Source organism: Oncorhynchus tshawytscha, linkage group LG10, assembly GCF_018296145.1.
Source record: "Oncorhynchus tshawytscha isolate Ot180627B linkage group LG10, Otsh_v2.0, whole genome shotgun sequence".
NCBI lineage: Eukaryota > Metazoa > Chordata > Actinopteri > Salmoniformes > Salmonidae > Oncorhynchus > Oncorhynchus tshawytscha.
Genome location: NC_056438.1, coordinates 79,566,082 through 79,576,081, shown reverse-complemented (window position 1 = coordinate 79,576,081; position 10,000 = coordinate 79,566,082). Strand labels below are relative to the sequence as shown.

The 10,000-nt window shown below is 44.8% G+C and overlaps 1 protein-coding gene across 1 annotated transcript in view; it reads right to left on the bottom strand.

Moving 5' to 3' along the window:
• Nucleotides 1-10,000, bottom strand: part of LOC112238531 (collagen alpha-1(XI) chain) — a 182,083-nt gene that overhangs the window by 88,430 nt on the left and 83,653 nt on the right. Inside the window, exons 13-16 of the mRNA XM_042329158.1 lie at nucleotides 8,011-8,094; nucleotides 6,142-6,198; nucleotides 3,476-3,529; nucleotides 876-929 (exon numbers count right to left, since the gene is read on the bottom strand). Of these exons, the coding sequence (XP_042185092.1) occupies nucleotides 876-929; nucleotides 3,476-3,529; nucleotides 6,142-6,198; nucleotides 8,011-8,094 (249 nt within the window). The remainder of the gene's footprint in view (nucleotides 1-875; nucleotides 930-3,475; nucleotides 3,530-6,141; nucleotides 6,199-8,010; nucleotides 8,095-10,000) is intronic.

The window sequence follows — 10,000 nt, the reverse complement described above, 5'->3', positions numbered from 1 at the left end:
CCCTGTGGGAAACATACCCAAGGTCATTCCAGAGGTCATACCAGAGGTCATTCCAGAGGTCATACCAGAAGTCATTCCAGAGGTCATACCTGAGGTCATACCAGAGGTCATTCCAGAGGTCATACCCAAGGTCATACCAGAGGTTATTCCAGAGGTCATAACCGAGGTCATACCAGAGGTCATACCAGAGATCATATCCGAGGTTATACCAGAGGTCATTCCAGAGGTCATACCAGAGGTTATGCCCAAGGTCATACCAGAGGACATACCCGAGGTCATACCAGAGGTCATACCTCTGGAACCATCAGCTCCATTACGGCCTTGTGGGAAACATAACCAAGGTCATACCAGAGGTCATACCAGAGGTCATATCCAAGGTTATACCAGAGGTCATTCGAGAGGTCATACCAGAGGCCATACCCGAGGTCATACATCAGCTCCATTACGGCCTTGTGGGAAACATACCCAAGGTCATACCAGAGGTCATACCAGAGGCCAAACCCGAGGTCATACCCGAGGTTATACCAGAGGTCATTCGAGAGGTCATACCAGAGGCCATACCCGAGGTCATACCAGAGGTCATTCCAGATGTCATATCAGAGGTTATACCCGAGGTCATTCCAGAGGTCATTCCAGAGGTCATACCAGAGGTCATTATGCCTCACGTTTCCTAAATAAAGGATGTATAAACATATGCACGTGTATTAACACAGGACAATATTATTGTTGTTGTCTGTGAATCAAAAGAGGTAATTGGGTTCATCTGAGTCTAGAGAAACCATTGACAGGCCTTAGCTGGCTCACCACAATGCGTGGAGAAACACTAACACACAGTACTGACACAGCAAATCAAATGAATTCTAATCATATCTTACCCTCTTTCCTGCCTTCCCAGGTGGGCCAGTTGGACCCTGCAGACCTCTGGGACCCTACAGAGAGAGAGAAAAAGAGAGAGAGAGAGAGAAAGAAAGAGAGAGAGAGAGAGAGAGAGAGCATGAGAAAACAAAAAGATTATTACTTGACACATTGGACAGAATCAACAAAAAAACAGAGCAAACTAGAATGCTATTTGGCCCTAAACAGAGAGTACACAGCGGCAGAATACCTGACCACTGTGACTGACCCAAAATTAAGGAAAGCTTTGACTATGTCCAGACTCAGTGAGCATAGCCTTGCTATTGAGAAAGGCCGCCGTAGGCAGACATGGCTCTCAAGAGAATACAGGCTATGTGCACACTGACCCCAAAATGAGGTGTAAACTGAGCTGCACTTCCTAATCTCCTGCCCAATGTATGACCATATTAGAGAGACATATTTCCCTCAAATTACACAGACCCACAAAGAATTCGAAAACAAAACCATTTTGGATAGACCCATTTCTACTGTGGGAAATACCACAGTGTGCCATCACAACGAAAAGATTTGTGACCTGTTGCCACAAGAAAAGGGCAACCAGTGAAGAACAAATACCATTGTAAATACAACCCATATTTATGTTGATTTATTTCCCCTTTTGTACTTAAATATTTGCACATAATGACATTTGAAATGTCTTTATTCTTTTGGAAGTGTAATGTTTATTGTTCATTTTTGTATTGTTTACTTCACTTTTGTTTATTATCTATTTCACATGCTTTGGCAATGTTAACACATGTTTCCCATGCCAATAAAGCCCTTAAATTGAAAGAGAGAGAGAGAGAGAGAGAGAGAGAGAGAGAGAGAGAGAGAGAGAGAGAGAGAGAGAGAGAGAGAGAGAGAGAAGGAGAGAGAGAGAGAGAGAGAGAGAGAGAGAGAGAGAGAGAGAGAGAGAGAGAGAGAGAGAGAGAGAGAGAGAGAGAAGAGAGAGAGAGAGAGAGAGAGAGAGAGAGAGAGAGAGAGAGAGAGAGAGAGAAGAGAGAGAGAGAGAGAGAGAGAGAGAGAGAGAGAGAGAGAGAGAGAGAGAGAGAGAGAGAGAGAGAGAGAGAGAGAGAGAGAGAGAGAGAGAGAGAGAGAGGAGAGAGAGAGAGAGAGAGAGAGAGAGAGAAGGAGAGAGAGAGAGAGAGAGAGGAGAGAGAAGGAGAGAGAGACAGAGAGAGAGAGAGAGACAGAGAGAGAGAGAGAGATTTGTTGTTTTTCACTTTATATATTCACTTTGTATGTTGTCTACCTCACTTGCTTTGGCAATGTTAACACATGTTTCCCATGCCAATAAAGCCCTTGAATTGAATTGAATTGAATTGAGAGAGAAAGGAATTTACTTTATAACTTGTGTTAATTCACTAGAGACATCTACAATGCATTTGTACACAAAATAAACATTGCCTGAAGGCCTGAATATTTGCTTTTGTGCAAGTTTTTCTGTGCAGACTAGTGTACAGGCGGTCTAGTGTACAGGCGGTCTAGTGCACAGGCGGTCTAGTGCACAGGCGGTCTAGTGTACAGGCGGTCTAGTGCACAGGCGGTCTAGTGTACATGCAGACTAGTGCACAGGCGGTCTAGTATACAGGCGGTCTAGTGTACAGGCGGTCTAGTATACAGGGGTTCCAAACGGGTTCTAGTGCACAGGCCCCAGTGACAGGCCCTAGTGTACAGGCGTTCTAGTGCACAGGTGGTCTAGTGTACAAGCGGTCTAGTTACAGGCGGTCTAGTGTACAGGCGGTCTAGTGTACAGGCGGTCTAGTGTACAGGCGGTTCTAGTGTACAGGCGGTCTAGTGTACAGGTAGTGCACAGGCGGTCTAGTGTACAGGCGGTCTAGTTTCTAGTGTACAGGCGGTCTAGTGTACAGGCGGTCTAGTGCACAGGCGGTCTAGTGCACAGGCGGTCTTTACAGGGTTCTAGTGCACAGCGGTCTAGTGTACAGGCGGTCTAGTGTACAGGCGGTCTAGTGTACAGGCGGTCTTGTGTACAGGCGGTAGACAGGCGGTCTAGTGTACAGGCGGTCTAGTGTACAGGCGGTCTAGTGTACAGGCGGTCTAGTGTACAGGCGGTCTTGTGTACAGGCGGTCTAGTGCACAGGTGGTCTAGTGCACATGCGGTTAGTGCACAGGCGGTCAGTGTACAGGCGGTCTAGTGCACAGGCGGTCTAGTATACAGGCGGTCTAGTGTACAGGCGGTCTACACTCCTAGAAAAAAGGGTTCCAAAAGGGTTCTTCGGGTAACCCCAGAGGAGAACCCTTTTTGGTTCTAGGTAGAAGCCTTTTTGGTTTCAGGTAGAAGCCTTTTTGGTTCCAGGTAGAACCCTTTTTGGTTCCAGGTAGAAGCCTTTTTGGTTCTAGGTAGAAGCATTTTTGGTTCTAGGTAGAAGCCTTTTTGGTTTCAGGTAGAAGCCTTTTTGATTCTAGGTAGAACACATTTGGAACCCAAAAGAGTTCTACCTGGAACCCAAAAAGGGTTCTTCAAAGAGTTCTCCAATGAGGACACTCGAAGAACCCTTTCAGGTTCTGGATAGCAACTATTTTCTAAGAGCGTGGTGGAGGGAGTTAACATGATTCTTACCTGAGGTCCGTTGTCTCCTCCATCTCCCTTCAGTCCATTAGCTCCTGGTCCACCCTGAGAGCACATTGGAATACTTTAAAAGGACAGTCCGTAACATGTTCAATAGTTTTCAATGGTTAAACAAGTGGCAGGGTTATCTCCTATCGTTCAGGTGGCAGGGTTATCTCCTATCGTTCAAGTGGCAGGGTTATCTCCTATCGTTCAAGTGGCAGGGTTATCTCCTATCGTTCAAGTGGCAGGGTTATCTCCTATCGTTCAAGTGGCAGGGTTATCTCCTATCGTTCAAGTGGCAGGGTTATCTCCTATCGTTCAAGTGGCAGGGTTATCTCCTATCGTTCAAGTGGCAGGGTTATCTCCTATCGTTCAAGTGGCAGGGTTATCTCCTATCGTTCAAGTGGCAGGGTTATCTCCTATCGTTCAGGTGGCAGGGTTATCTCCTATCGTTCAAGGGGCAGGGTTATCTCCTATCGTTCAAGTGGCAGGGTTATCTCCTATCGTTCAAGTGGCAGGGTTATCTCCTATCGTTCATTACCATTAGTGGCCTATTTTAGAGAAACGTGAAGTTTTAAATGAAATCTGTTTGTTAAAACGGGTGATTTTTAATGGGACGATTGATGACTACAACCATTAAACTAGTAGCAGTTTAAAGGATCGCTTAAAAAACTAAATGTGGTGCAGATTATTATAAACATTTTGTTCTATTTATCATTTACACATCAAATCAGGAAACTTATCACGATATGTCTGTTTCGCCCGGCTCTACAACATTAATCTATAAATATCTTCGCCAAATATGCCAAACAGGCTATAGACAACATGACAAATATTGTAAGAACCAATAGACCTCTAAGAATGATGCTAATAGATACATGCCCTCCCTCCTCAGTAATGACTCTTAGATATATGCCCTCCCTCCTCAGTAATGACTCTTAGATACATGCCCTCCCTCCTCAGTAATGACTCTTAGATACATGCCCTCCCTCCTCAGTAATGACTCTTAGATACATGCCCTCCCTCCTCAGTAATGACTCTTAGATACATGCCCTCCCTCCTCAGTAATGACTCTTAGATACATGCCCTCCCTCCTCAGTAATGACTCTTAGATACATGCCCTCCCTCCTCAGTAATGACTCTTAGATACATGCCCTCCCTCCTCAGTAATGACTCTTAGATACATGCCCTCCCTCCTCAGTAATGACTCTTAGATACATGCCCTCCCTCCTCAGTAATGACTCTTAGATACATGCCCTCCCTCCTCAGTAATGACTCTTAGATACATGCCCTCCCTCCTCAGTAATGACTCTTAGATACATGCCCTCCCTCTTCAGTAATGACTCTTAGATACATGCCCTCCCTCCTCAGTAATGACTCTTAGATACATGCCCTCCCTCCTCAGTAATGACTCTTAGATACATGCCCTCCCTCCTCAGTAATGACTCTTAGATACATGCCCTCCCTCCTCAGTAATGACTCTTAGATACATGCCCTCCCTCCTCAGTAATGACTCTTAGATACATGCCCTCCCTCCTCAGTAATGACTCTTAGATACATGCCCTCCCTCCTCAGTAATGACTCTTAGATACATGCCCTCCCTCCTCAGTAATGACTCTTAGATACATGCCCTCCCTCCTCAGTAATGACTCTTAGATACATGCCCTCCCTCCTCAGTAATGACTCTTAGATACATGCCCTCCCTCCTCAGTAATGACTCTTAGATACATGCCCTCCCTCCTCAGTAATGACTCTTAGATACATGCCCTCCCTCCTCAGTAATGACTCTTAGATACATGCCCTCCCTCCTCAGTAATGACTCTTAGATACATGCCCTCCCTCCTCAGTAATGACTCTTAGATACATGCCCTCCCTCCTCAGTAATGACTCTTAGATACATGCCCTCCCTCCTCAGTAATGACTCTTAGATACATGCCCTCCCTCCTCAGGAATGACTCTTATCAACATGCCAAATATGAGAAAAGTAATGACTCTTAGGTGGAATATGCCCTCCCTGTGATGTAGTGCCAAGAGAGCTCTGCTCTGTTCTGTCTCTGATTCTGTTCTGTTCTGTTCTGTTCTGTTCTGTTCTGCTCTGTTCTGTTCTGTTCTGTTCTCCCTTCTGTTCTGTTCTGCTCTGTTCTGCTCTGTTCTGCTCTGTTCTGTTCTGTTCTGTTCTGTTCTGCCCTCTGCTCTGTTCTGTTCTGTTCTGTTCTGCTCTGCTCTGTTCTGTTCTGCTCTGCTCTGTTCCTCCTCGTAATGACTCGTTCCGCCCTCCTCCTCCGTTCCGACTCTCCGTTGCCCTCCCTCCCTCCGCTAATGACTCTGTTAGATTCTGTTCTGCTCTGCTCTGTTCTGTTCTGTTCTGCTCTGTTCTGTTCTGTTCTGCTCTGTTCTGTTCCCTCGTTCTGTTCCGTTCCGTTCTGTTCTGCTCTGTTCCGTTCTGTTCTGTTCAGCCAAACATCAATACCCTAGTGACTATGTATGGGGGAATATAATTAACAGAAATAATGCCTGGATGGAAATAACATGTGTTTTATTAATGCTTTACTATCCACGACAAACACACTGGTTGAACATCAAATTATGTGTTTTTGTGTGTGTGTCTGTGCTGTGCTTTTGGCACACGTGTTTGCGTGCATACATGCGTGTGTGTGTGTGTGTGTCTGACTTACCGCAGGCCCAGATCTTCCTGACATTCCCATTGGCCCAGGGGTACCCCTCATGGTGAGCTGTGATTGGACAGAGAGCTTATCATGAACAACCGATCAGGGTAATGCATTGACGTTCAAAATCCTAGAAATCTATGCATCAGAATTAACTCTATAGGGTCTAGTCAGTAGTGTTCACTCTATAGGGTCTAGTCAGTAGTGTTAACTCTACAGGGTCTAGTCAGCAGTGTTAACTCTATAGGGTCTAGTCAGCAGTGTGAACTCTATAGGGTCTAGTCAGCAGTGTTAACTCTATAGGGTCTAGTCAGTAGTGTTAACTCTACAGGGTCTAGTCAGCAGTGTTAACTCTATAGGGTCTAGTCAGTAGTGTTAACTCTATAGGGTCTAGTCAGTAGTGTTAACTCTACAGGGTCTAGTCAGTAGTGTTCACTCTATAGGGTCTAGTCAGTAGTGTTAACTCTACAGGGTCTAGTCAGTAGTGTTAACTCTACAGGGTCTAGTCAGTAGTGTTAACTCTATAGGGTCTAGTCAGTAGTGTTAACTCTACAGGGTCTAGTCAGTAGTGTTAACTCTATAGGGTCTAGTCAGTAGTGTTAACTCTATAGGGTCTAGTCAGTAGTGTTAACTCTATAGGGTCTAGTCAGTAGTGTTAACTCTCAGGGTCTAGTCAGTAGTGTTAACTCTATAGGGTCTAGTCAGTAGTGTTAACTCTATAGGGTCTAGTCAGTAGTGTTAACTCTACAGGGTCTAGTCAGTAGTGTTCACTCTATAGGGTCTAGTCAGTAGTGTTAACTCTACAGGGTCTAGTCAGTAGTGTTAACTCTACAGGGTCTAGTCAGTAGTGTTAACTCTACAGGGTCTAGTCAGTAGTGTTAACTCTACAGGGTCTAGTCAGTAGTGTTAACTCTATAGGGTCTAGTCAGTAGTGTTAACTCTATAGGGTCTAGTCAGTAGTGTTAACTCGTACAGGGTCTAGTCAGTAGTGTTAACTCTACAGGGTCTAGTCAGTAGTGTTAACTCTATAGGGTCTAGTCAGTAGTGTTAACTCTACAGGGTCTAGTCTAGTGTTAACTCTATAGGGTCTAGTCAGTAGTGTTAACTCTGTTAGGGTCTAGTCAGTAGTGTTAACTTACAGGGTCTAGTCTGTAGTGTTAACTCTACTGGTCTAGTCAGTAGTGTTAACTCTATAGGGTCTAGTCAGTAGTGTTAACTCAATATAGGGACTAGTCAGGGTGTTAATTAACAGGGTCTGGAGTCAGTAGTGTTAACTCTATAGGGTCTAGTCAGTAGTGTTAACTCAAATAGGGTCTAGTCAGTAGTGTTAACTCTACAGGGTCTAGTCAGTAGTGTTCACTCTATAGGGTCTTCAGTAGTGTTAACCATTACAGGGTCTAGTCAGTGAGTGTTAATTGGACAGGGTTAGTCAGCAGTGTTAACTCTATAGGGTAATCTAGTCAGTAGTGTTCAAAACTCTAGACAGGGTCTAGTCATCAGTGTTAACTCTATAGGGTCTAGTCAGTAGTGTTCACTCTATAGGGTCTAGTCAGTAGTGTTAACTCTACAGGGTCTAGTCAGCAGTGTTAACTCTATAGGGTCTAGTCAGCAGTGTGAACTCTATAGGGTCTAGTCAGCAGTGTTAACTCTATAGGGTCTAGTCAGTAGTGTTAACTCTACAGGGTCTAGTCAGCAGTGTTAACTCTATAGGGTCTAGTCAGTAGTGTGAACTCTATAGGGTCTAGTCAGCAGTGTTACCACCCAGGACAGCTAGTTCCTGCTATTATTAGGCAGAACTGGGTGGAACACGTGTTTTAAATATTTGAAATAGTTGAGGTGCACTTGATTTAACTTGTCTTGCACGCAGTGTATATTTACCCTGGCTTGGGAAAGGATGGCCTGGGCTTGGGCCTCCTGAGCTGAGACCACTGGTCCCTTATGTGCCTCTCCACCAGCACGGAACTGTCAATCACAACACAAGAGACACATGTAAATAAACGAACAGCCCTGTTTTCAGTCCATAGAGATAGATAGAGAACTCTTAGTGACCAAAAGCACATTTTTAGCCTTGGTAGCACCATTGGGGACTTTTACCATTTTGAAGTAGTCAACTGGGCGGGACTTTGTATGTGTTAAGGAAGGATCCCATAATTCCATGCAGGTCATCAGGAGGGATCATCCAATGAATTATATTCGTTAGCAAACATTCCATAACCGCAAGTTTCAGCAAATCACCAACCTTGTCTGTATACCTGTTTAAACAACACACTCTAGATGGCAGTGTGCCCCCTTTCAGTTTGTTTACTAAAATTAACCTCTTCAAAATGGAGATGGCCTCAATGGCACTGCCTGTGCACTCAGACGCCATTATGGGACAGATACAACTTTGCGATCTCTATACATCTTTATGGTTCAGAAGTATGAGTAAACCTGTCACTGGGATCCAAAATGGATGCTGAGCTACAGGTCTGTAGTATGGGTAAACCTGTCACTGGGATCCAAAATGGATGCTGAGCTACAGGTCTGTAGTATGGGTAAACCTGTCACTGGGATCCAACATGGATGCTGAGCTACAGGCCTGTAGTATGGGTAAACCTGTCACTGGGATCCAACATGGATGCTGAGCTACAGGCCTGTAGTATGGGTAAACCTGTCACTGGGATCCAACATGGATGCTGAGCTACAGGCCTGTAGTATGGGTAAACCTGTCACTGGGATCCAACATGGATGCTGAGCTACAGATCTATAGTATGAGTAAACCTGTCACTGGGATCCAACATGGATGCTGAGCTACAGTTCTATAGTATGGGTAAACCTGTCACTGGGATCCAACATGGATGCTGAGCTACAGGTCTATAGTATATGTAAACCTGTCATATGGTATAGGCAGGCATACGCTACGGATAACGATTATACACAATTGCATTTTACCGATGGCAATTTGAATGCACAGAGATACCGGGACGAGATCCTGAAGCCCATTATCGTGCCATTCATCTGCTGCCTTCACCTCATGTTTCAGCATGATAATGCACGACCCCATGTCGCAAAGGATCTGCACAGAATTCTTGGAAGCTGAACATGTCCCAGTTCTTCCATGGCCTGCATACTCACCAGACATGTCGCCCATTGAGCATGTTTGGGATGCTCTGGATAGACGTGTACGACATCGTGTTCCAGTTCCCTACAATATCCAACAAATTCGCACAGCCATTGAAGAGGAGTGGGACAACATTCCACAGGCCACAATCAACAGCCTGATCAACTTTATGTGAAGGAGATGTGTCATGCTGCATGAGACAAATGGTCACACCAGATACTGACTGGTTTTCTGTTCACATCAGATACTGACTGGTTCTGATCCACGCCCCTACCTTGTGACCAACAGACGCATATCTGTATTCCCAGTCATGTGGAATCCATAGATTAGGACCTAATTAATTAATTTTAATTGAATTATTTCCTAATATGAACTGTAACTCAGTAAAATCTTTGAAAATTGTTGCATGTCGCATTTATATTTTTTTGTTCCGTGTTAAATTGCCCCTTAGATACATGCAGAAGCTGGTTACACAGTCACCGGTTCCAGTCCACTGTGCCCAGTGACATTTACAAGGTGAATGATTTACCGCAGGGCTAGGAAATATAAGGTTCATAGACTGAGGTTCATGTATACTGAGGACTTTTAATGAAGATACAGCGAGGTAGAGTGTGTTAAACAAGGAGACGTCACGGTAGATCGGCCAACCAGTTGACTGACTGAAGGTTACATTATGTAATGGGAACAGGTTGTCAGACGCTGAAAGCCCCTGGGTAATGTAGGAGACAGAGAGAGGGATAAAAAAACTATTGAATGACAAACTGAACG